General features: G+C 37.8%; 2 protein-coding genes across 8 annotated transcripts in view; one reads left to right on the forward strand and one right to left on the reverse strand.

Moving 5' to 3' along the window:
- Nucleotides 1-8,805, reverse strand: part of Zbtb26 (zinc finger and BTB domain containing 26) — a 40,798-nt gene extending 31,993 nt beyond the window's left edge. The window contains exons 1-2 of one of the 3 annotated variants that reach the window (XM_031370073.1): nucleotides 8,727-8,805; nucleotides 6,583-6,711 (exon numbers count right to left, since the gene is read on the reverse strand). The gene's annotated coding sequence lies outside the window, so the exon portion shown is untranslated. The remainder of the gene's footprint in view (nucleotides 1-6,582; nucleotides 6,712-8,726) is intronic. The other 2 variants (XM_031370072.1, XM_031370074.1) reach the window with 2 other exon arrangements.
- The window catches only part of Rabgap1 (RAB GTPase activating protein 1), a 130,506-nt gene that overhangs the window by 19,198 nt on the left and 84,883 nt on the right, over nucleotides 1-26,425 (forward strand). For 2 of the 5 annotated variants that reach the window (XM_031370054.1, XM_031370057.1), the window contains exons 2-9: nucleotides 5,404-5,464; nucleotides 7,779-7,998; nucleotides 8,656-8,860; nucleotides 10,606-10,780; nucleotides 18,461-18,618; nucleotides 21,982-22,092; nucleotides 22,605-22,671; nucleotides 24,967-25,069. In XM_031370054.1, the coding sequence (XP_031225914.1) occupies nucleotides 5,404-5,464; nucleotides 7,779-7,998; nucleotides 8,656-8,860; nucleotides 10,606-10,780; nucleotides 18,461-18,618; nucleotides 21,982-22,092; nucleotides 22,605-22,671; nucleotides 24,967-25,069 (1,100 nt within the window). Of the gene's footprint in view, nucleotides 1-5,264; nucleotides 5,465-7,778; nucleotides 7,999-8,655; nucleotides 8,861-10,605; nucleotides 10,781-18,460; nucleotides 18,619-21,981; nucleotides 22,093-22,604; nucleotides 22,672-24,175; nucleotides 24,198-24,966; nucleotides 25,070-26,425 lie in introns of those variants that run through there. The other 3 variants (XM_031370056.1, XM_031370055.1, XM_031370059.1) reach the window with 2 other exon arrangements.

Raw genomic sequence — 26,425 nt, forward strand, 5'->3', positions numbered from 1 at the left:
AAAAAAAAAAAAAAAAAAAGAAATTCTGTAACTAAGGAATTAACAAGTAAGAGAGTCTAGAACAGTGGTTCTCAGGCTGTGGGTCAAGACCCCTTTGGGGGCTTAAACAATCCTTTCACAGGGTCACCTAAGACCATCTGAGAACACATTTACATATTTCCATTATGATTCATAACAGAAGCAAAATTACAATTATGAAGTAGCAATGAAAATAATTTTATGGTTGGAATCAGCATGAGGAACTGTTTTTTTTTTTTCTTAATAAAGAAAAAGAAAAAGAAACAATCTAGAGTAGCCATTCTTTTTCTTTTTTGTGAGGAACTGTTTTAAAGGGTCACAGCATTAGGAAGGTTGAGAACCAGTGCTCTAGAGAGAGAGACTTTTTGAAGAAGGATAAGTGAAGGATATCAGACACTTGATAGTGAACCATAATGCAAATGTGGACCTCAGAGAAAAGATAGGCCTATGATAGTATTAGTGTGCAATGAGATAGCCAAGGGAAATAGGGAGAGGGTGGAGTGTCTAGTACAGGCTAAAGGAAAGCAACCTAAATGAGCCAATGGTAGGTAGATAGGAAACAAAGCTGAAGTGATAGTTTCAGAATAAGGAAATGGACATTTTAAATGATTTTGGGTTTTGAATTTTGCATTATGGATAGCTTTTTGGTTGTTTAGTTGTTTGGTTTGGTTTGGTTTGGTTTGGTTTTTGGTTAGCTGCTTGCTTTTTGTTTGAGACAGGGTTTCTCTGTGTAGCCCTTTATGTCTGTAGACCAGGCTGGCCTTGAATTCAGAGATCTGCCTGCCTCTGCATCCTGGGTGCTGAAATTAAAGGTGTGTGCCACCACTACCCAACACATTATGGGGATAGTTTTGTTTTTGTTTTAGTTTTATTTTTTAAGATTTATTGTTATTATATGTATATGGTTGTTTTGCCTACATGTATGTCTATGCACCTTGCTAGTGTCAGGTGCCATGGAGGTCAATAGATCCATAGGATATAGTATAATATAATATAATAGGCCATCAGATCCCCTAGATGTTACAGGTGGGTGTTGGTGACCACATGAGTGCTGGGAACTGAACCTGGAAAAGTTCCCTTAACCTCTGAGCCATCCATCTCTCCTGCCTCTGTGGATAGTTTTGGTTTGGTTTGGTTTGGTTTTTCAAGGGTTTCTCTGTACACAGCTGCAGCCCAGCTGTCTTAGAATTTATTCTGTAGACCAGGTTGGCTTCAAACTTGGAGATCTGATTGCTTCTGCCTTCCCAAATGCTGGGTCTAAAGGCATGAGCACAATTCCTGGCATCTGGATAGTTTTTTAAAAGTGGAAATTTAATGAGAGTGAAAAGGAAAAATGTTTGGAAGTGTTGCTTTTTAATTTTTGTTATTTCTTGTTTTGGGAAGTGGGATCATGATATGTTACCCATGTTAGTTCAAATCCTATAGTCAGGTAGTCCTCATGAATAACTGGGACTATTGTATGAGCCATCATACCTAGCTAAGAAGTCAAGAGTTTGGTTGGTTTTGATAACAAAAACGACCACTATATAATATACATATATATATATATATATATATATATATATATATATATATATATATACACACACACACATACACACACACACATATACTCTCTCTCTCTCTCTCACACGCACACACACACACACACACACACTACTGTATAGCCATACATATTACCATAGCTGTCCTGGAACTCATTATGTAGACCAGGCTGGCCTCAAACTTACAGAGATCCACTTGCCTCTGCCTCCCAAGTGCTGACATTAAAGCCTGAACCACTATGCCTGGACACAAGTAAGTCACTATTAATGGATGAGATTAATTTTAGAAACTAGAAACAATACAAAATTTTAATTTGTACCCAAAAAATATCAGTAATTTCTATTGTGAGACTACTTTCCATTTCAAAACATGTTAATGGAATCTATAAGAGATTGAGAATGAATATGTGTCTTCATTCAGCTAGAGTTAGATACATTTAAAAATCATTTGATTTGGCCGGGCGGTGGTGGCACACGCCTTTAATCCCAGCACTTGGGAGGCAGAGGCAGGTGGATTTCTGAGTTCGAAGCCAGCCTGGTCTACAGAGTGAGTTCCAAGACAGCCAAAGGCTCTAAGTCTCTAGAATATTGCCAAAAGTCTATAGCACTTTCTATGGTACTTCTTCATGGTGGATGCTGGGAAGGGATCTTATCTATTGGTGGAGACTGGAGAGAAGGAGTCTACTTCCCATGTAGTGTTTCAATAAACCACATTCCTGCTGAATGACAGTTTTAGACAGTTTTCCTAGGTCTTCTACTATTGCACTATTAGCTTCAGTTTAAAATAGACTGTAGACTAATTCAGCATGAAAACTAACTTAAAATACAAGCTCTAAAAGAGACTTCTCAGTATTGAGACATTAGACATTTAAACAGGCATGTATGTCTTGGACTTCTGCTTTAGGACCTATAGATAACAGTACAGTTTTGTCTTGATTTTTGTCAGTTACAGTACTTTGACCAAGTTACACCACCTCACCCATGATTAATTTTGTTATCTGTAAAATAGCAGTTTGAAGATTAAATTAGGGTACATTCACCATAACATTAAAAAGCAGCATACTGGGCTGGAGAGATGGCTCAGCGGGGAAGAGCACTGACTGTTCTTCCAAAGGTCCTGAGTTCAAATCCCAAAAACCACATGGTGGCTCACAACCATCCGTAATGAGATCTGATGCCCTCTTCTGGTGCATCTGAAGACAGCTACAATGTACTTACATATAATAAAAAATAAATCTTTAAAAAAAAAAGCAGCATATTGTTAAAACAAAAATCTCGGCTGCAACATCAGCAAGGGAAGCAATGTCTTTGACTCAAGTAAAAATGGGCAAGTCAACTGAGAAACTCCTGAAAGTAGAAGGAACAGACTAAACTGGAGCTAATCATGTATAGAAGCCAGGAAACCACTGTAGGGTGGAGTTACTAAGTCAAATCCTGAAGGTACTGTAGTCTGTATTCCCAGCAAAGCTCTACATTAATGTTTACCCAACATGTCTTTTAGTTTAGTACCCTAAATCTGCATCTGTTAGACTATATAAAATTGTCTGTCTGCTAAGGTTCTGATTTATTTTCCTAACATTAACTTTACCAGATGCTTAATTTGCATCCATTCAGTGGATAAATGAAAACATTTTTCTTTTGGCTTTTCAGAAGACTATTTAAAAATACTTGTCAATTTCTGTATAGTTCTGGCTGTCCGGGAACTTGCACTATAGACCAGGTTGGCCTCAAACTTAGAGATCTGCTTACCTCTGCCTCCTAGTGCTGGGTAATTTTGAGTCTTGTACTATGTATTCTTTGAGGTTGTGTGTGTGTGTTTAGTTTTTAAATTTTTTGATTTATATTTTTGAGTATTTTGCCTGCCTGTATTATGTTTTTGTACCACTTATGTGCCTGGTACCCACAGAGGCCAGAAGACATGGGGTCCCCCAGAACAGGAGTTGTAGATGTTATGAACTACCATGTGCATGCTAGGAAGAGAACCTGAGTCCTCTGTAGGAACTGAATGTGCTTTTAACCATTGAACTATGTTTTTAGTCCTCATTTGATCATTTTTGTAACAGGGACTTACTATATGCCCAAGTCTGGCCTCAAACATACAACAGTCCTCCTGCCTTATCATCCTGTTAGGATTATGAGTGAACATCACTCTACCCTTCCTCACTATAAATTTATATATGGTCTTGTAAATATATTTTATTTGTTTATTTTCTTGAAACAGACTCTGCCAGTGCAGCTCTGGCTGGTCTAGAATTCATAGCTACATAGAGCAGGCAGACCTGGAACACACAAAGATCTGCCCGCTCCCAACTCCAGAGTATCTAGTTCTAACTTACTTTCTCTCTCTCTCTCTCTCTCTCTCTCTCTCTCTCTCTCTCTCTCTCTCTCCCTCTCTCTCTCTCTCCCTCTCTCTCCCTCTCCCTCTCCCTCTCTCCTTCTCCCTCTCTCTCTTTCTATCTTTCTTTCTGTTTTGTTTTTCAAAATGAGGTTTCTGTGAGTAGCCCTGGCTGTCCTTGAACTCACTTTGCAGACCAGGCTGACCTTGAAGTCACAGAATCCGCCTGCCTCTGCTAGGATTAAAAGCGTGAGCCAACATTGTTCAGTTCTGACTCTTTAATCTTTAAGCAGGAGAAGAATAACTAAAAGACAACAGAATGTCCAGAGTAGAGTTTATCCTTATCTGTGCCATTAGCTGGTTAAATGATTCTCCTTGGGGTTGCTATTTCCTTACATTCAATATTATTGATGATTTTTGTGTTTGTATGTTTTTCTGCTTAATACTTAGGAATGGTGCAGTTCTAGATGATACTTGTTTTAGTTAAGAGAAAATAGTATTTGGCATATGATATGTGCTTAGTATATATTCAACTAAAACTTTAAAGCACATGTTGGAGCAGTGGCTCAGTGGTTAAGAACACTCACTGCTCTTGGAGAGGATCGGTGTTCAGTTCTCAGTGTCCACGTGGTTGCTTACAACCATCATCATTACCTTCAGTTCCAGGGGATCTGAAGCCCTCTCCTGGTCTGTACACATGTGTACACAAATAAAATGATAATCTTAAAAAAAATTCTAGAGTAAGCCAGCACTTAAGTTGGAAAGGTTAAACATTGAGCTTTATTGATGTGGCAAACATAGAGCTGTAGCTATTTCTTTTTTATAATATTTATATTGATTTGAGTCCTAAGAAATTAAGATAGAGGAAGATACAATTTTTAAGGAGGATATTTCCCAGTTGTAGAGTTTCTGCCTTCTCTGTCTTGAATTTATCTCTATTGTGTATTAATGTGAAATACAGTTTGCTATACTATACCATCCTAGTATTTTAAATTTCAGTATTGATAATGCTTGGGAAACATAGTTATTATACTTTCACAATAACCAAGTGTTTTAACTTCATTTATGTGTAAAGCATTACAAATTAAAGGCCAAAGTTCTGTTGAGTTTGTCTTTGCTTCTGGAAGCCAAGACCATGAGTTGCAATATGTGCCAAAGGCAGCCCTATAAGTAGGTTGGGGTTATTGTAAAGGGAGTGTTTTAATTCAATGGAATCTGAAATATCTTGGCCTACATAGCACAGAATACCTTTATCAGAATGAATGAAATGGTTTGTTTTTGTTTTTGTTTTTTTTTTTTAAAGAATAGAGCATAACTAAATATATGGCAGACATTTTATAAGAATCTTTATGGTTTTTGTTTTTCAGGCATTTAAAAAATATTTAACCATTCATGAGTTGAGCCTCATTCTTGAGTTATGGATGACAAGGCCTCTGTTGGAAAAATCAGTGTCTCTTCAGACTCAGTGTCTACTCTTAATAGTGAAGATTTTGTCTTGGTTTCCAGGCAAGGAGATGAGACACCATCTACAAATAATGGGAGTGATGATGAGAAGACAGGACTCAAGGTAAAGTTTGACAGCCTAAGTGTTCCTTCCTAAACCCTGCGCATAACTTGGAGCTAATAAATAAAAAAATAAGCTAGGGAGAACACAGAATTGAGAGATACACTTTTCAATGGTGTTGAGTTTTGCATATACTTAATGAGTTACTCTTATTTTAAGGATTTTTTATTTTGATTATTTTTTTAAAGTTTTTAAAGCTCCTGCCAAAACTCTTATGGTATAAACTTTTTAAACTTTAGGATTGTTCCCTTTTCCCAGTACTCAAGAGGTAGAAACAGGCAGATCTCTTGTTTGAGGACAGCCTGGTGTACAGAGTGATTTCCAGGGCAGCCAGGGCTGTTACACAGAGAAACCCTGTTTGAGAGAGGGAGAGCATGAGCAGGGGAGGGGGAGGGAGCAAGAGAGAGAGAGACAGATAGACAGACACAGAGACAGAGAGAACTGGAACAGGAAGGAAGGGCAGGGATGACATTTATGGTGAGTTCTGAATGGAATGAAGAAAACTGTATAGAAGACAGGGAAGCTTTCCAAAGGCTGCAGCAGATACCTACACCAAGAGGGCAGAAGCTCCAGCAGAGTAACATGGAACATCATGCATGATCTGAGGGGCTGGCAAGCCTCTTACATGCTTGGTTCTATTGGAGCTTAGTAACAAACTTGAACTTTGTTCTAATGTAAGGAGAATTTTTGGAAGTTTTGAATGGGAATATGATGTAATTTACATTTTTAAAAGCTAACTTGATGAGAGCAGCTTCCATCATAACAGCATGACCTATTCCCCAGAAGCATTGGTGACAATTATTAAAACAAAAATAAAAAAGAGTGTTAAAGTCTTTGGAGGTCTTTGAAAAGAAATGCAGCAAGTGAAAAGTATTAATCATGAAACTCTGGTAAGAATATTTTACTTTAAGCATCCCCATCTCGTTCTTTCTCTCTTACCTGACTGAGACAAAAAAATTGTATCTGCTCTACAGACTAGCATAATCAAGAAGATGGCCTGGGAGCAATGGGGGGATGGTATTAAAACATACTATATGGAAAAAATTAATAAGATAAAAAGAAAGAAAATGGGGTTCATCAGGGTCATTGTCCCCACTCCTAGTTCCACAACAGTGACTTACAGTTTTGCCTTAGGCAACTGGAGAACCATAAAACAGCTCACAGTGTCTTCATTGTCAACAAATGTAAACAATAAGTCCTGAAGGGGCTCATCAGGATCCCGAGTCAATACAACATCCTGTCTACAGTGTCTAGTTTCCAAACAAAACAAAACAAAAACAGAAAACAAGTGAGACATTATTATCCATACACTGAGAAGAAAAAAAGCAGACAACAGGAACTTATAGTCAGTGACCATTGAATTTAACTTGCAGTGTTGCCAGGACAGCCAGAGTTAAACAGACAAAACAAAGCAAAAACAAATGAAGTGTTTCAAAGTAGTCTTTTCTGTTATGTCCAACAATTGATACAATATCATGCTTACAGAACAGCTGTGTGCATAACATGACATTAAATACTGCAGATAATATCAGTAAGGAGGACTAGAAAGATGGAAGAGCAGTTAAAAGCACTGGCTACTCTTCCAGAGGACCCAGGTTAGATCCCACCACCCACATAGTGGCTCACAGCTGTCTGTAGCTTTAATTCTAAGGACTCTGCCCACCTCTTTTGTCCTCCATGAGCATTTAAGCAAAACCAGCCATAAGGAAATAAAGAGCTAGCTGGAAATTACAGAACTAAAAAGTATATAATAAGCATAAATGTTTGGTGATTTTTAGTCGTCAGAATGTCCTCTAATGTAGCTTGCTCTCTTAACTTTTTTCTAAATTAATTATTAATTCTTTTTTATTTTGTGAATAACTAGTAGCTATGATTACTTGGTTTTGTTACTTGTTGCTTGTTTTTCAACATTGAACAGTCTTACTTGTATTTGTTCACTTCCTTTTATGAGCAGCTAATGATAATCTATTATAGCCTATGATATAACTTAGTAAAAAAACAAAAGAAACAAAAACCAGAAAAAAAAAATAAAGTAAGTCATTATTGGAATACAGAGCTTTTATTTCTCAGGACTGACTGCCCTACATTGTCAGCTTTACTCATGTGTCTCAGCACTTTGATGGCCAGTTTGTATCAAATAAGTCTTCTCCAGAAATAAAGGAGATTTATTTATAGGAGTAGTCATAAGTAAGATATATGTGAAATTTTAGAAGATATCCTTATAATAAAAGGAATGGTGATACTTTGATTTAGAACATAGACACACTTAAGTTAGTGCTGGCCTCTCATTTTACTGATTGCATGTATTTGTGCTTAGATTGTAGGGAATGGAAGTGAGCAGCAGCTTCAGAAAGAGCTAGCAGATGTGCTGATGGATCCTCCTATGGACGACCAACCGGGGGAAAGGTCACAACTGGATGGTGAAGGAGATGGGCCTCTTTCTAATCAACTCTCAGCTTCATCCACCATTAATCCTGTGCCTCTGGTAGGGCTTCAGAAACCAGAGATGAGCCTGCCAGTGAAACCTGGACAAGGAGGTTAGGATTATTCCATTGCTTGTGTAACTTAAGATTATTATTTTTAATACTTGTGTCTTCTGTCCAGTACTAGAATGAAAACCATCGTAAGTTCTCTAAAGCTCCATATTCTAGACTTGAGATGTTGTAAGACATTCTGATTTTCCCTTTAACTGTATTTCTATATAACCTCTCAGAAAGCAAGTTGGAAATGGGAGGGAATGGGAGCAGAAAGGCCAGAACAGTTAGGAAAGCATATCTCCAAGAACAGCTTATTAACTTGGAAGCAGGGTGTTAAAGGAGTAATACAGAAGCTAGATCTGTATTGGAAACATTGTAGCTGCAACCAGAAGACATCAACATTTTCAGAGTACTTAGATACTACACTTATATTTGGTTTAAATGTAAATTATAAAATCAAAAACAAGTGAGGAGATGGAATCAATCAGGAGTCAGATGTGACTCTCAGGTCACATTTTGGGTTTGGAATTAACATCAATTTGTAAAAATCTTGGTATTAGAGTTCTAGTATAAGTTGCCTGGCTCACATGGACATGTTTTTGCCCCCTTCAATATCACATACTGTCTCAATTAGTACTTGATTTTCGAACCTGAAAAGTCATTTAGATGTCTACTTGCTGTTCATATCGACACTATTATTTTTCTTGTTTCTTTCAGATTCTGAAGTGTCAAGTCCTTTTACACCAGTGGCTGATGAGGATAGTGTGGTTTTCAATAAACTAACTTACTTAGGCTGCGCCTCAGTAAATGCTCCCCGGAGTGAAGTAGAAGCCTTGAGGATGATGTCCATCTTGAGAAGTCAGTGTCAGATTTCTCTGGATGTAACCCTCTCAGTACCAAATGTTTCTGAAGGAACTGTGAGGTAAGAATGGCCTCTGTGAAGTGCTGCTGCACAAGGAAGCACTGGTAGATAGAATATGTCATACTCATATCTTCTTGAATTGCAGCCCTCATGAAAAATGTTCATTTGTTTGTGCTCCATATCCCAATCCTCAATGGAATATTATAAATTTAAATGACTTGGAGATAGTTGAACCATAATGACCATGAAAGATGTCCCTTATTTTTTAAAATGAGAAATGAAATCAGAGACCAGAGAAATCCTAGAAATGGATATTGCTTACACTAATTCAAACTAGTAAAGATAACCAAGTTCGATGATTGTTACCAATTAATTAAATACAAAATTGCTAAATAATTACAGGAGATGTGTTTCAGAAAAATAACAAAATAACATGAGTTTTAAAAAACCCTCTTAACTTTACTGTTGAAAAACACAGTCAAAATCTTGGCTCATCAGTATTCTTTATATAAGCTAAGGAAATAGCTGTGTTATAACAGGGATATATAAATTTAAATCATTGTGGCTCTGGATTATAATCCCAGTGCTGGAGAGGCAGGGACAGATGGATCACTAGGGCTCACTGACCAGCCAGCCTAGCCTAGCCTACTTTTCAAGTACTGAGCCAGTAAGTCAGTAAATCTCTGTGGGTAAATGTGTCTCACTTGCTCGCACAGCATAAGTTAAAGCTCCTTGGGGTTCCTCTACTTTGAACAGGACTGCCAGGACCTTTCCCCATTGTTAGCTTTGCCCTGCAATACGCCATTTACAAAGTGTCTCCTTGACCTTTCCTAGTTCTGACTTTAGTGCTCTAAACACCGTCTAGAATATTGTGGCTGTCACATGAATAGATTTTATTTAATGATATCCTTTTGATTTGCATTGACTAGCATCCTTTAGGATTTTATGTGTTATATTTGAAGGTCAGTTTTTGTGCTTTGTTGTGCAGTTACTTTTTTTACTTTTACAAACAGGACTTTCTTTTAAGAAGATAATCATACGCAAAGGTCCTAGTCTGTTTTGGTACGCTTAATTTATGTACTGATCTTGTCTTTATTTAGTAGTAGGCTATAAGAATTATATATTTGCCTTTGGGCAGTGGCGGCTCACACCTTTAATCCCAGCACTTGGAAAGCAGGGGCCAACCTGGTCTATAGCATAGTTTCCAGGATGGAAAGCAAAGGCCAGCCTGGTCTACAGCATAGTTTCCAGGATGGAAAGACTGCATAGAGAAACCCTGCCTCAAAAAAAACCTAAAGCTAAACAAAAAAGAATCAGATTTCCTGATGCTGATATTAATACCTTTCTACATGTCTGTCCCAAACATATAACTGTCTAGATTTAGTATCATGGAATTATGTGGTATAACCTCAACATCCACATATGAATTATATATCACAATTCAACATCAACATAGCTAGTATACTAAAAGTAACTTATATAATCATCTCTCTGGGCCGGGCAGTGGTGGCGCACGCCTTTAATCCCAGCACTTGGGAGGCAGAGGCAGGTGGATTTCTGAGTTTGAGGCCAGCCTGGTCTACAGAGTGAATTCCAGAACAGCCAAGGCTACACAGAGAAACCCTGTCTCGAAAAAACAAAAAGACAAAAAAACAACAACAAAAAAATCATCTGTCTGGACAGATATCCTAATATAAATATAACATAATAATATATAGCATGTATATAATATAGTAAAAATAAATTAAGTCCTAATATAAATACAGGTGGCTCATAATTAATCTCTTGCCCTTTGATCTGGATAGACTTTTAGACCCTCAAACGAACACTGAAATAGCGAACTACCCTATCTACAAGATCCTCTTCTGTGTCAGAGGGCACGATGGGACTCCTGAGAGTGACTGTTTCGCATTCACTGAAAGTCACTACAACGCAGAGCTCTTCAGGATACATGTCTTTCGCTGTGAAATACAAGAAGCTGTAAGTGTTTCGTTTTGCTTTGCTTTGCTTTGCTTTGTTTTGTTTTGAGACAGGATTCCCTGTGTACCTCTGGATGTCCAGGTACTGATTTCATAGACCAGGCAGGCTTTAAAAGAGAAATGCATATGACATTTCTCCACTATCACTGTTGCTGCAAGTACCACAGGACAGAGAGATGACCCAGTGAGTAAAATGCTTGCTGCATAAGCACAAGGACCTGAACACCGTGCCCAGCACCCACACTAAAATGCTAGTCATGGTAGAGCATGTCAATAGCCCCGGCTTAGGTGGAACCTGGGACTTGCTGGGCCGCCAGCCTAAACAGTGTTCAGTAAGACACTCTGCCTCAAAAAAAAAATAGAAAATAGGTAACTTCTGACCTCCATGTGCATGCACACCAGTGAGTACACCTAAGTGTGTTCATATGAACCAGTGAGTACACTCATGAACTTGCACATACAGTGCTGCAGGAGGTGTGATCTGTTGGTTGGAATAGATTCACAACCTTATCCAAACAGACATTTGCAAGTTGCATTGTGAGTAGGTTCTAAAGTTGTTAGATCCATGCTTGGTTGTTAATGGTGTATTTACATAAATTCTAGCAATTAAGGAAACGTTTTTTGTTAGGTTTCTAATTCTTTTTCTTCTCGTTTATTGGATATTTTCTTTATTTACACTTCAAATGTTATACCCTTTCCCAGTTTCCCCTCCCGAAACTCCCTATCAAATCCCCCATCCCCCTGCTTTTATGAGAGTGCTCCCCCACTCCCCCACCCACTCCCATCTTCCCGCCCTGGCTTTTCCCTGCAATGGGTTATCGAGCCTTCACAGGACCAAGGGCCTCTCCTCCCATTGATGCCTGACAAGACCATCCTCTGCTACATATGCACCTGGAGCCATGGGTCCCTCCATGTGTACTCCTTGGTTGGTGGTTTAGTCCCTGGGAGCTCTGGGGGATCTGGTTGGTTGATAATGTTGTTCTTCCTATAAGGTTGCAGATCCCTTCAGCTCCTTCAGTCCTTTCTCTAACTCCTCCACTGGGGAATCCATGCTCAGTCCAGTGGTTGACTTTGAACATCCACCTCTGTACTTGTCAGGCTCTGGCAGAACCTCTCAGGAGACAGCTATATCAGGCTCCTGTCAGCAAGCATTTCTTGGCATCCACAATAGTGTCTGGGTTTGGTGACTGTATATGGGCAGTCTCTGGATGGCTTTTCCTTCAGTCTCCACTCTACACATTATCTACATATTTCCTCACATGAGTATTTTGTTCCCCCTTCTGAGAAAGACTGAAACATCCACACTTTAGTCTTCCTTCTTGAGCTTCATGTGGTCTGTGAATTATATTTTGGGCATTCCGAGCTTTTGGGCTAATATCCACTTATCAGTAAATGCAAATCATGTGTGTTCTTTTGTGACTGAGTTACTTCACTCAGTATGATATATTCTAGTTCCGTCCATTTGCCTAAGAATTTCATGAAGTCATTGTTTTTAATAGCTGAGTAGTGCTCCATTGTGTCTGTATCCATTCCTCTGTTGAGGGACATCTGGGTTCTTTCCAGCTTCTAGCTATTATAAATAAGGCTGCTATGAACATAGTGGGGCATGTGTCCTTGTTACATGTTGGAGCATCTTCTGGGAATATGCCCAGGAATGGTATAGCTGTGTTCTCAGGTAGTACTATGTCCAATATTCTGAGTAACTGCTAGACTGATTTCCAGGGTGGTAGTACCAGCTTGCTATTCCACCAGCAATGGAGGAGTGTTCCTCTTTCTCCACATCCTCGCCAGAATCTTCTGTCACCTGAGTTTTTGATCTTAGCCATTCTGACTGGTGTTAGGTGGAATCTCATGGCTGTTTTGATTTGCATTTCCCTCATGACTAAGAATGTTGAACATTTGTTGAGGTGCTTCTCAGCCATTCAGTATTCCTCAGTTGAGAATTCTTTGTTTAGCTCTGTAACCCATTTTTAATAGGGTTATTTGATTCTCTGGAGTCTAACTTCTTGAGTTCTTTATACATATTGGATATTAGCCTTCTATCGGATATAGGAGTGATAAAGATCTTTTCCCAATCTGTTGGTTGCTGTTTTGTCCTAGTGACAGTGTCCGTTGCCTTACAGAAGCTTTACAGTTTTATGAGGTTCCATTTGTCTATTGTTGATCTTAGAGCATAAACCATTAGTGTTCTGTTCAAGAAATTTCCCCCTGTGCCCATGTGTTCAAGGCTCTTTCTTTTCTATTAGTTTCAATGTATCTGGTTTTATGTGAAGGTCCTTGATCCACTTGGACTTGAGCTTTGTACAAGGAGAAAGGAATGGATCAATGTGCATTCTTCTACATGCTTACCTCCATTTGAACCAGTACTGTTTGTTGAAAATGCTGCTTTTTTTCCGCTGGATGGTTTTAGCTACTATGTCAAAGATCAAGTGATCATAGATGTGTGGGTTCCTTTCTGGATTTTCAGTTCTATTCCATTGATACTACCTGCCTATCACTGTACCAGTACCATGCAGTTTTTATCACTATTGCTCTGTAATACAACTAGAGGTCAGGGATGGTGATTCCGCCAGATGTTCTTTTATTATTGAGAATAGTGTTTGCTATCCTGGGTATTGGTTTATTCCAAACGAATTTGCAAATTGCTCTTTCTAACTCTATGAAGAATTGATTTGGAATTTTGATGGATATTGTATTGAATCTGTAGGTTGCTTTCAGCAAATGGCCATTTTTGCTATATTAATCCTTCCAATCCATGAGCATGGGAGATTTTTCCATTTTCTGAGATCGTCTTCGATTATACTTTTCTTTCTCGAAGAACTTTCTTGAAGTTCTTGTCATGTAGATCTTTCACTTGTTTGATTAGAGTCACACCAAGGTATTTTATATTATTTGTGACCTTTGTGAAGGGTGTCCTTTCCCTAATTTCTTTCTCAGTCTGTTTGTCCTTTGTGTAGAGGAAGGCCACTGATTTGTTTAAGTTAATTTTATATCCAGGCACTTTGCTGAAGGTGTTTATCAGGTTTAGGAGTTTTCTGGTGGAATTTTTGGCATCATATAAGTATACTATCATATCACCAGCAAAATAGTGATATTTTGACTTCTTCCTTTCCAATTTGTATCCCTTTGACCTTTTGTTGTTTAATTGCTCTGGCTAGGACTTTGAGTACTATATTGAATAGTAGGAAGAGAGTGGGCAGCCTTGTCTAGTCCTGATTTTAGTGGGATTGCTTCAAGTTTCTCTCTATTTAATTTGATGTTGGCTACTGGTTTGCTGTATATTGCTTTTACTATGTTTCAGTATGGGCCTTGAATTTCTGATCTTTCCAAGACTTTTATCATGAATGGGTGCTGAATTTTGTCAGATGCTTTCTCAGCATGTAATGAGATGATCATGTGTTGGTTTTTTTTTTCTTTGGGTTTGCTTATATAGAGGATTACTTTGCTGGATTTCCATATATTGAACCATCCCTGCATCTCTGGGATGAAGCCTACTTGATCATAATGGACGACTATTTGATGTGTTCTTAAATTCAGTTTGTTGCATCGATATTCATAAGGGAAATTGGTCTGTAGTTCTCTTTCTGTGTTGGGTCTTTGTGTGGTTTAGGTATAAGCCTAATTGTTTTTTCATAGAACGAATTGGGTAGTGTTCCTTCTGTTGAATAGTTTGAGGCCTATTTGTATTAGGTCTTCTTTGAAGGTCTGATAGAATTCTGCACTAAACCCATCTGGTCCTAGGCTTTTTTTGGTTGGGAGACTTTTAATGACTGCTCCTATTTCTTTAGGGGTTATGGGACTATTTTGATGGTCTATCTGATTCTGATTTAACTTCAGTACCTGGTATATGTCTAGAAAATTGTCCATTTCATTCAGATTTTCCAGTTTCATTGAGTATAGGCTTTTGTAGTAGCATCTGATGATTTTTTAAATTTTCTCAGTTTCTGTTGTTATGTCTCCCTTTTCATTTCTGATTTTGTTAATTTGTATACTGTCTCTATGCCCTCTGGTTCCTTTAGCCAGGGGTTTATCTATCTTGTTGAACCAGCTCCTGGTTTTATTAATTCTTTGTATAGTTTTTGATTCTCCTTGGTTGATTTCAACCCTGAGTTTGATTATTTCTGCTGTCTACTCCTTTTGGGTGTCTTTGCTTCTTTTTGTTCTAGAGCTTTCAGGTGTGCTGTCAAGCTGCTAGTGTAAGCTCTTTCCAGTTTCTTTTTGGAGGAACTCAGAGCTATGAGTTTTCCTCTTAGCACTGCTTTCATTGTGTCCCATAAGTTTTGGTATGTTGTGCCTTCATTTTCACTAAATTCTAAAAAGTCTAATTTCTTTATTTCTTCCTTGAACAAGTTATCTTTGAGTAGAACGTTGTTCAGCTTCCATGTGTATGTGTGCTTTCTGTTGTTTTTGTTGTTGTTGAAGACCAGCCTTAGTTGTAGCAATCTGATAGGGTGCATGGGATTATTTCAATCTTCTTCTATCTGTTGAGGTCTATTTTGTGACCAATTACATGGACAGTTTTGCAGAAGGTACCATGAAGTTCTGAGAAGGTATATTCTTTTGTTTTAGGATGAAGTGTTCTATAGATATCTGTTAAATCCATTTGGTTCATAACTTCTGTTACTTTCACTGTGTTTCTGTTTCCATGATCTGTCTATTGCTGAGAGTTGGGTGTTGAAGTCTCCCACTATTATTGTGTGAGGTGCAATGTGTGCTTTGAGCTTTAGTAAAGTGAATTATGTACCCTTGCATTTGGAACATAGATGTTCAGAATTGAGGGTTCATCTTGGTAGATTTTTCCTTTGACGAATATGAAGTGTCTTTCCTTATCTTTTTTGATAATTTTTGATTGAAAGTCAATTTTACTTGATATTATAATTGCTACTTCTGCTTACTTCTTGGGCCCATTTGCTTGGAAAATTGTTTCCCAGCCTTTTACTCTGAGGTAGTGCCTGTCTTTGTCACTGAGGTATGTTTCTTATATGCAGCAAAATGCTGGGTCCTGTTATATATCCAGTCTGTTAGTCTCTGTCTTTTTATTGGGGAATTGATTCCATTGATGTTAAGAGATATTAAGGAAAAGTGATTGTTGTTTCCTGTTATTTTTGTTGTTAGAGATGGAATTATGTTTGAGTGGCTTCTTTTGTGTTTGTTAAAAGAATATTACCATCCTACTTTTTTCTTGGGTGAAGTTTCCCTCCTTGTGTTGGAGTTTTACATCTATTACCTTTGAAGGGTTGGATTTATGGAAAGATATTATATAAATTTGGTTTTGTCATGTAATATCTTGGTTTCTCCATCTATGGTAATTGCGAGCTTTGTTGGGTATAGTAGCCTGGGCTGGCATTTGTGTTCTCTTTGGGTCTGTATGACATTTGCCCAGGATCTTCTGGCTTTCAGAGTCTCTGGTGAGAAGTTTGGTATAATTCTGATAGATCTGCCTTTATATGGTACTTTATATGGTATCTCTGACATTTTTGCCTTACTGCTTTTGATATTCTTTCTTTGTTTTGTGCATTTGTGTTTTGATTATTATGTGGCGGGAGGACTTTCTTTTCTGGTCCAGTCTATTTTAGAGTTCTGTAGGCTTTTATGTTCATGGGCATCTCTTTCTTTAGGCTAAGGAAATTTTCTTCTATAATTTTGTTGAAGATATTTATTGGCCCTTTAAGTTGGGAATCTTCATTCTCTTCTCTACCTGTTATCTTTAGGTTTGGTCTTCTCATTGTGTCCTGGATTTCCTGGATGTTTTGTGTTAAAGAGACTTTTGCATTTTGCATTTTCATTGGATGTTTTGTATTAGGAGACTTTGCATTTTGCATTTTCTTTAACTGTTGTGTCAATGTTTTCTATAGTACCTTCTGCCCTGAGATTCTCTCCTCTATCTCTGTATTGTGTTAGTGATGCTTGAATCTATGACTCCTGATTTCTTTCCTAGGTTTTCTGTCTCCATGGTTGTCTCCCTTTGTGACTTCTTTATTGTTTCTATTTCCATTTTTAGATCCTGGATGGTTTTATTCAATTTCTTCACCTGTTTGATTGTGTTTTCCTGTAGTTCTTTAAGGGATTTTTGTGTTTCCTCTTGAAGGGCTTCTACCTGTTTACCTGTGTTCTTCTGTATTTCTTTAATGGAGTTATTTATGTCCTCCTTAAAGTCCTCTATAATCATCATGAGAAGTGATTTTAAACCCGAATTTTGCTTTTCCAATGTGATGGGGTATCCAGGTCTTGCTGTAGTGGAAAAACTGGGTTCTGATGATACCAGAGAACCTTGGTTTCTGTTGCTTATGTTTTTGCACTTACTTATCTCTAGTCCTACCTGCCCTTGCTGTCTCTGATTGGGGCCTATCCCTCCTTTGATCCTGGTTGTGTCACAACTCCTCAGAGTCCAGCTGTCTCTCTGATCCTGTGATTCTGGGATCCTGTGATCCTGAGATCAGGGTGTGTCAGAGCTCCTGGGAGTCATTCTGCCTCTAGGATCCAGAAATCCTGGTATGACCAAGCTCCTGAGAACCTATTATGTCAGAGCTCCTGGGAGTCCAGCTTTCTCTGGGTGTTGCAGGGGTAGGTGAGAAGCAAGAGCTCTGGGTCTGCTGCAGTCACAAGTGAAAGCTGGAAGGAACCGTACCTCTGGCTTGATGTGGGGTTTGCATTTTTCTGGTTCCTGTGGTGGGGAAGGTCCCAGTTATGCTGGGTGTTATGAAAGATTTTGTGGCCTCAGCTGTGCTCTTGAGTGTGTCAGAGCTCCTGTGATCCTGGGTGTGTCCAGCCTTCTGGGAGTCTTGCTTCCTCTGGGATCTGGAGCATTTCAGAGCACCTAGGAGTCAGGGCTCCCTCTGAGTGTTGAAAGAGTGGATGCAGAGCCAGCACCCTAGGTCTGCTTCACATGCAGATTCAGACCGGAAGGATCCCATGCCACTGGCCTGATGAAGGTTCTTGTGTCCCTGGATCCTGTTGGACCCAGTTACTTCGGGTGTTGGGGCAGATGTTGTAGCCTTCTCACCTGTGATCCTAGGCGTGTTAGAGTACCTGGAAGTCTAGTTTCCTCTGGGTCTAGGTTTCTAATATTAACTTTCTGTCTTTTTTTTTTAATCCCTCTTTGATGATTATATTTTAGAAATTTAGCAAATCTCTAAGGGAAGGACAAGTGATTACCTTCTTCCAAGTAAATAAACATTTAACCCTAATAAAGTACTTTCTATTTATTTTTATATATTTATTATGATTGCATGTTTTTGTACATTATCCAGGGAGTACGGGTGTAGAATTCAGTTAACAACTTGGCATTGGTCCTCTCCTTCCACCCTGTGGAGTTTTGGGGATCCAGGTCCAGTCACCAGGCTTGCTCGCAAAGTGCCTTTACCTGCTGCATCATCTCATTGACCCTAAAAAGGACTCTGTATAAAGTGCAGACCTCCTCAGTTGCAGCCTGCATGAGTTTCTACCACTGCCCAGATCAAGAGACAGAGCATGCCCAGCATTCGAGAATGATCCCTTTTGTAACCCCTCCCTACCTCCACATACACAAAAACAACTGCTGCTCTGAGCTGTATCCCTGAAAGTTGATTTTGCTTGTTTCATGTAAAGGAAGCCTAGCAGCAAATGCTTTTGTGAGTCCCTGGCGGGAGAGTGTTTTCTGTCTTATTGATAACAGCCAATTTCCTGACATGTCTGCTTATAGGTAAGCCGGATACTTTACAGTTTTGCCACCGCCTTCCGCCGCTCTGCCAAGCAGACCCCACTCTCAGCCACAGCTGCACCACAGACTCCTGACAGCGACATCTTTACCTTCTCTGTGTCTTTAGAAATAAAAGAAGATGATGGTAAAGGTTATTTTAGGTAGAGCATCTTGAATTACTTATTTTGCTTAAATTTAGCACACTATTATTTGTGGTACAGAAGAAACTAGGTCAGACTAGATATATTTGATACTTGAAATGATTACTTCTACAGAGGATAAGTTTATGCCAGTAATAAAGGGAGAAAAGAAAGATTTACAATCTCTTTTACTTCAATTTTTTTTGGTTTTTAGAGACAGGGTTTTTTTGTAGCCTAGGTTGGCCTTGAACTCACAGAGATCCACCTTCCTCTTCCTCCCATATGCTGAGATTAAAGGCATGTACCACCACTGCCTGGCTACAGTGTTAAAAAGTTCATCAGTATCTTTAATTATATTATTTTAAGTCAGAATGGGTAACTGACAGCTGATAGAAATGATGACTCAAGATGGCCAAAGTTAGATAGACTATGTTTATAGCTATATTGGTATCTTAGTTAGGGTTAGTGTTGCTGTGGTGACCAAAGCAACTTGGGGAGGAGAGGATTTTTCAGCTTACTCTTCCACATCACAGTTTAACAGTGATGGAATCAGAACAGGAACTCAAACAAGGTAGGAACCGGAGGAGGAGCTGATGCAGGTGCCATAGAAGGTTGCTGCTTATTGGCTTGCTCCTCATGCTTACTCAGCCTGCTTTCTAATAGAACCCAGGACCACCAGCCCAAGGGTGACACCACTCACAATGGTTTGTACCCTTTTCCATAAATCACTAAAGAAAATGTCCTACAGGCTTGCCTACAGCAGATTTTATGGAGTCTTTGTCTTAATTGAGGTTTCCTGATACAGCTTTAGCTCATGACAAGTTGACATGAAACTATCCAGCACAATTTGTCTTGCTTTTTTTGTTAGTTTGGTTGGCTGGTTTTTATTTAAAGATCTTACAGTTTTTGATATCCAGTTTTACCATTAAAATTTATCTAAACACATAAGAAGGAGAAATAATGGGCTTTGTCCCAAGTCGAGCCTTCTATATAGAGTTAAAAAAAACAAACAAACTAAGATTGGTGTTCATGTCATTATTTCATTTTATTAATTTCACTCATTTATCCTTTGAAAATGGAAATCATTGTGTAGCCCATGCTGACTTAGAATATAAGCTAGCACTGGAAGCAGAAGCAGACAGATCTCTGAGTTTGAGGCCAGCCTAACAGCAGTCAGGGCTAATCAGAGAAAGCTTGTCTTGAAAAACCAATGGGGGGCTGGTGAGATGGCTCAGTGGGTAAGAGCACTGACTGCTCTTCCAAAGGTCATGAGTTCAAATCCCAGCAACCACATGGTGGCTCACAACCACCCGTAATGAGATCTGACGCCCTCTTCTGGTGCGTCTGAAGACAGCTACAGTGTACTTAATTATAATAATAAATAAATCTAAAAAAAAAAAAGAATTAAAAAAAAAAAAGAAAAACCAATGGGGACCACAAAAACAGCAGCAACAAAAAACTCACCTCAGAATGAAGCTCAGGACAGCCTCAAATTCACAGTAGCCGTCCAGTCTTAGTTTCCCGGGGGCTGATATTATAGGTCTGAGCTGCCATGCCTGGCTGGTTTGGTTTTTAAGTAAAATATTTCTTTGAATAATAGAAAGGACCCTGAAATAAACATTAAAACTTTTGTTTAATTGCTGCTATGTTTAACATTGTGGTCATTTTGAAGTTCCTTTACCTCTCTAGTCTGTAATTTCCTTACTTGTAAAATGCAGTGGCTATACGCAAATCCTTTGTCTAAAATTGAACTATGTGTGCAAGATGACTGGATTTTTTTCCCATATAGCTCATATCATAAAATGAGTGGTCATAATTAATAATTGTATGTACAGATCTCTTCCTCATAACATGGGTAGAATCAAATGATGAGAAAATATGTGATCTCTAAAAATCACTTTCCAGTAAAAAGAATGGTAGCTAACTAGATTTGTCTGACACTGGTGTCTCTTTGGAATTGCAATGCCACCTGGTGGCCAGTTTTATTAGTAGAAAAAAGGAACCAGTCTTACATTGTTAAGATTATTACCAAGCACCTTGTAAAAATTTACTCCTGAGAAACTTTCAGAATGACTTGTTTTGGTTGGTTGCCTGGCTGTTTACTTGCCTGCTTGATTGATTGATTTGGTCTCACTTAACCTTACAAGCAATTCAACCAATAAAATTGTGCCTTAGCTTCCCAAAGTTAAGTCTTGATCATCTCTCTTTAATGTATGCAATGAGGATTAAATGTAAAGGTAACATAGTTACAGGACTAGAGATACAAATTGGCCCACAATGTTCAATAGAGGGAATTCCCACTGATTATGCTTTCCATTTTGTTTCCAATTAATGCAGACCAAAGGGTTCTGCATCAGGTGACTTTTACTGAGTTGTATTGTTATTTGTCACTGAAGATTGAACCCAAGGCATATTAGACAAGCACTGTACTTCTGAGTTGTAATTTACTTAGTTCATCAGTGTTTCAAACTGCTGAGAGAGATTATGCTTACTTATACTTAAGTATCCTTAAACCATAAGAGACTAAGGTTTAGGCTGGAGAGATGGCTCTGAGGCTTAAGGCCTCTGCTCCTCCAAAGGTCCTAAGTTCAATTTACAGCAACCATATGGTGGCTTACAACCATGTATAATGAAATCTGGTACCCTCTTCTGACATGGAAGCATATATACAGGCAGAGCACTATATACGTAATAAATATTCTTTTTAAAATGAGAGAGACTAAGGTACATAAACACAGCTGAAAATGAGGCCTGTCTGCCAGAAATACTTAACAGTTTGGAGTGTAAGATTTTTCTTTGAACATGTTTATCATTTGTAGATTTCTTGGCTAGGATTCTTTGTTTTGTAATGAAAGTTACAGAATATTAGATTGACAAATAACACAAATGCACATGCACATCTAGGTAGTATCTAAGTGATAAATACCTAACAGTTTTCAGCTACTTGTTATTTTAGCTACCAATAGTGCCATTGCTGTTAAGTTAGTGTTTTAAAGTGATAAGACTTGCTGCATAATGACTGGTCACCTCTGGCACTGTTACCTTTGAAAAAAGTACCCCTAGAGCCAGAGAGTATATGGGACATTTAGTGATTATTTTTGTAAAGTGGCTTTTTAATCTTTATTAAGCTGGTGTTTATTAACTCCTTTCTTGTTTTAATAATAACATTAGTATAACACTACCTAAGAATAGTAACTTGTCATGGCTAGGCAATAAGAAATTGGTCACATTTTTTTCATCCTGTTAGTCACATTAGTTCTATTTTCTTTTTTGCTATGACTTGTAAACCAGAGGAAAGAAGCAGAAATGTAAGGTCTTTGTTATCATTGTATCTGACAAGATAATTGTTAGCAACATTATGGAAATGTGTTGACATTCTTACAGTGCTGTCCCCAAAGACAAGGACAGGCAGTGCTTTAAACTCCGCCAGGGGATCGATAAGAAGATTGTCATCTGCGTGCAGCAGACAGCTAACAAAGAACTTGCCATTGAGAGGTGAGCATTTCTCTTTTCCTGTAGCTTAAAATGAGTTTTGTTCTTTATCTGTCTAGTAGAGTAGTCATACATTTTATTAAAATTTTACTTACAAAGCATATTGACCTCTTGATAATTCTTTTGTGCTTTTTGTAGTGTTTCTTACTCTTGAAATCACTCTCATAAAACTTTAGTTAATTCTACTGATCTCTAGTATGTGATAATAAAAGATAAAATTTGCCTTTCTTAGGTAAAGATGATGATTATGATAGCAATATTGGTTTTGTTTTAAGTTATGTTGTGGGCTAGTGAGATGGCTCAGTGGTTAGGAGCACCGACTGCTCTTCTAATGGTCCTGAGTTCAAATCCCAGTAACCACATGGTGGTTTACAACCATCCGTAATTAGATCTGATGCCCTCTTATGGGGTGTCTGAAGAGAGCTATGGTGTACTTACATATGATAAATAAATAAAATCTTTAAGTTATGTTGTTAGTTTTATCACACATTTATGTCAGTTCTTTTTTTAAACAGGTGTTTTGGTCTTCTCCTTAGTCCAGGAAAAGATGTCCGAAATAGTGATATGCACTTGCTGGATTTGGTGAGGTTTTTTTTGTTGTTGTTGTGGATTCTTTTGATTGTGGTTGATTTATATTAGAAGTCTATAAACTATTTCTATTTTGTTAGTATATTGGTTTACTTTACCACATTAGATTCAAAACATGTCTTATATATAAACACTTACATAAAAAGTGTTTGTGTAAGAAACAAAGCAGTGCACAAAGATAAGGGAATTTCCTTATTCTTAACATGAGATTTACAAGTCTGACCTTGAATATATAGATCAGCTTTAGTGTCTTGACCTGTGTAGTGGGAATAATATTTTTTGTTTACTTATGAGGTAGGCTTGATATAAGAATCAAACTGTCATATCCTTTATTTTACAAGAAAAAAACAGGCACAGTGCATTTAATCCCAGCACTTGGGAAACAGAGGCAGGCAGATCTCTGAGTTTGAGGCCAGCCCGGTCTACAGAGTGAGTTCCAAGACAGCCAAAGCTATACAGAAAAACCCTGTCTTGAAAAATCAAAAAAAACCAACACCAACAACAAAAGATCCCAAGTAGGAATAATTGTAGCATATTAAGATCCCTTGGGAGGTAGAGGCAATCACACAATAAGACCTTATTTTTTAGGGCTGGCCAGATGGCTCAGTGGGTAAGAGCACTGACTGCTCTTCTGAAGGTCCTGAGTTCAAATCCCAGTAACCACATGGAGGCTCATAACCACCTGTAATGAAATCTGACGCCCTCTTTTGGGGTGTCTGAAGACAGCTATAGTGTACTTATGTATAATAATAAGTAAATCTTTTTAAAAAAGACTATTTTAAAAAGTCAAATTAAAAAATGAAATAAAAAAATAATGCAAGTAGTAGGAGGTATTATTATTGCTAGTATATGAAAATCATTATTTGCAAAACTAAAAATTATAAATTTCACCAATCATTTATATACATTTATCTTATATATAACTTTAGAACCAGTTATGCAAGTAATTGATGTGTTAGTCTTAACTGTAACATGCACCTCTCTCTGCCTTTAAACAAATCTCTGATACTTGAGTAGCTTTACTCAAGGCTACATACATCAGTGCCTTCTCTGTTTCACAATACTATTCAGTAGAAGGCTGTTTTGTTATCTTTTGAGTTTCAACATAAAATCTGAAGCAAGATGCCACATGAAAAGCTGTCTATGCTATGGATGGTACATGCAGTAGTATATGATGCCTTTGATACTGGAGAATCAATAAATCTAATTGACTATAGTGTCTGTGTTTATTTGTCTGTTGACATTGTATGTGTCCAGAAAAAAAGACACAGAAAGAGTTGAATACTAAACACTATACATTATTTCATCTTAGAGTCATTATTTATAGCATAGGAGTCCAGAAACTAGCCTTGAATCATGTCCTCCACTAATCAAATTTTGTACTTCAGTTGCTAATATGAAAATTAGGTTTATTTATTTCAGATCATCAAGATAAAAATGAATATAAGGTTTTAGAGGGCCATTCAGATTTCATTAATGGTTTGCTGTTTCATCCCAGAGAAGGCCAAGCAATTGCAAGTGTGAGTAATTACTGTATCTACAGTGATGAACTTGGAAGGAAGACAAACAACTCAATGTATTCTCTCCTCTGGAGTGAGCATGCTGGCATCCTGAGGAAGCTTTTAAGTTGATGGTTGAGGAGGCAAATGCAATAGTCGGTTTTATGCTTTTGTAGCACATTTTGTCCCTTGAATCAGAACATTAATGTCAGTACACTGGTGCTTCATAAACAACTTCAAAGTTGAAGCTATTACAGGAAGCAATTGGTTAATTTGGGATAGAACATGGTCAGTTAGACTTTTCACATGGACCCAGTCTATTTAGTCATTTTCAGGTGGTCTGCAACCACTAGTTTTTCTGATACATGTCAAATCACTTTCAGATCACTTCATCTTCATTGATTTTGAGACATTGTCATCCCCTTCTTTCCTAGCAAAGAACTCTCCAACGTGTGGAATGTGGAAAAGACCACAGCAGTTGTTGTGGGTAACTTGAAACTTAAAAGTCTTTGCTGCACTATAGATTCCTGTATGCTTTCAGTATATATTTTTGGAGACTTTCATCATTCATAGATAGATAGATAGATAGATAGATAGATAGATAGATAGATAGATAGATAGATAGATAGATAGATAGGTAGATAGGTAGAATTATTACATACACTATAAACTCTAAAAACTCAGTACAATCCTTATTAAAGTTATGTGTTCTGAACTCTTAGTTTTAAAAACCTCAAGATGAGGGTTAGCCGACTTTGGCATTAAGGTTTATGTTTACTCTTTTCTTTAGGAGTCTATGGGCAAAAGTTCAGATGGAAAGTCATATGTAATTACTGGAAGCTGGAATCCGAAATCCCCACATTTTCAAGTTGTGAATGAAGAAACTCCTAAAGGTAGTGCAGAATTTTTTAGTCCTTATTCATTCTTATTTTACATGTTTGGATGTTTTGACTACATGTATGTATATATAACACCTTCATGCCTGGTGTCAGTAGAGGCCAGAAGAGAGGGTCAAACCTCTTGAAACTGCAGTAACAGATAATTATGCTGCAGTGTGGGTGCTGGGAATAAAACTTGGGTCCTCCAAAAGAGCAACAAGTCCTCTTAACTACTGCACTGCCACTAGAGCCCTGAGATCATGCTGATATTTTTTAGTTTGGCATTTGGGGTTTTGAGACATGGTTTCTGTGAAGCTCTTGCTATCTTGGAACTTACTGTGTCGACCAGGCTTACCTCAAATTCACAGAGATCTTCTTGCCTTAACTTTCAAGCGCCGAGATTAATGGTACTCACCACCACACCTGACCTGGTTGTAGACATTTTTGATATACACATTTTTTATTAAGAAATCTTGGTGAAACAAATAATTTGAATAATTCTTGAATTTCTTACTAAATTTAACCTAAAACAAGTAAAATTTTTGCTGATTTATTTATTTTCCTTTCTTTCTCCTCTCTTCCTTTTTCTTTTCCCTTTTTTTCATTATATTTATATATGTGTGTGTGTGTATATATATATATATATATATGTGGGGGGGTGATGTGTGTGTGTGTGTGTGCGCGTGCGCATATGTATGTATGTATGTATGTATGTATGTATGTATGTATGTATGTATGTATGTATGTATATGTGTTGGGAAGGGGAGTGTTAGCCAGAGTGCATGTGGAGATCAGTGAGAGTTGGTTCTCTTCTTCCAGTATCATTCTGGGAATTGAACTCAGGTCATCAGGCTAGGTGACAGGCACCTTTTCCTCTTGAGCCATCATTGCTGGCCTCTCTTATTTCTTATAAGTAGATTTCTAAAATTTAGTTTTGTAGAGATAGTCCTTGCATATATGGCTAAAAAGTCAAAGGATTATATAGTAGAGAAAAGTCAGTCTGCCATAGTTCATTCCCACAAAAGAGAATCATAGCTGCTTCTTAGGTTGCTTCAAAAATAGTTTCTGTAGGAATATTTTTCTAAGTCAGTTTTTCAGGCTACTGAACAACTTTTCTTTTCCAAGCATGGTGGTATACTCCTTTAATCGCAACACTCAGGAAGCAAAGGCAGGTAGATTTCATAAGTTCAGGGCAAAACAAACCCCAAACCCAAAACAGTTTTTGCCTCCTGAATGACCTTTATGGATAGTATGAATTCCATCTTGAAAATATGATGTAATGTGCCACTAACTGTTTTAGTGAATGCTGTTTCTCTTCATCTGTTATGTTTATATTTATATATATATATATATATATATATATATATATAT

This window comes from Mastomys coucha, unplaced genomic scaffold (genome assembly GCF_008632895.1).
Source record: "Mastomys coucha isolate ucsf_1 unplaced genomic scaffold, UCSF_Mcou_1 pScaffold15, whole genome shotgun sequence".
NCBI classification, from domain to species: Eukaryota; Metazoa; Chordata; class Mammalia; order Rodentia; family Muridae; genus Mastomys; species Mastomys coucha.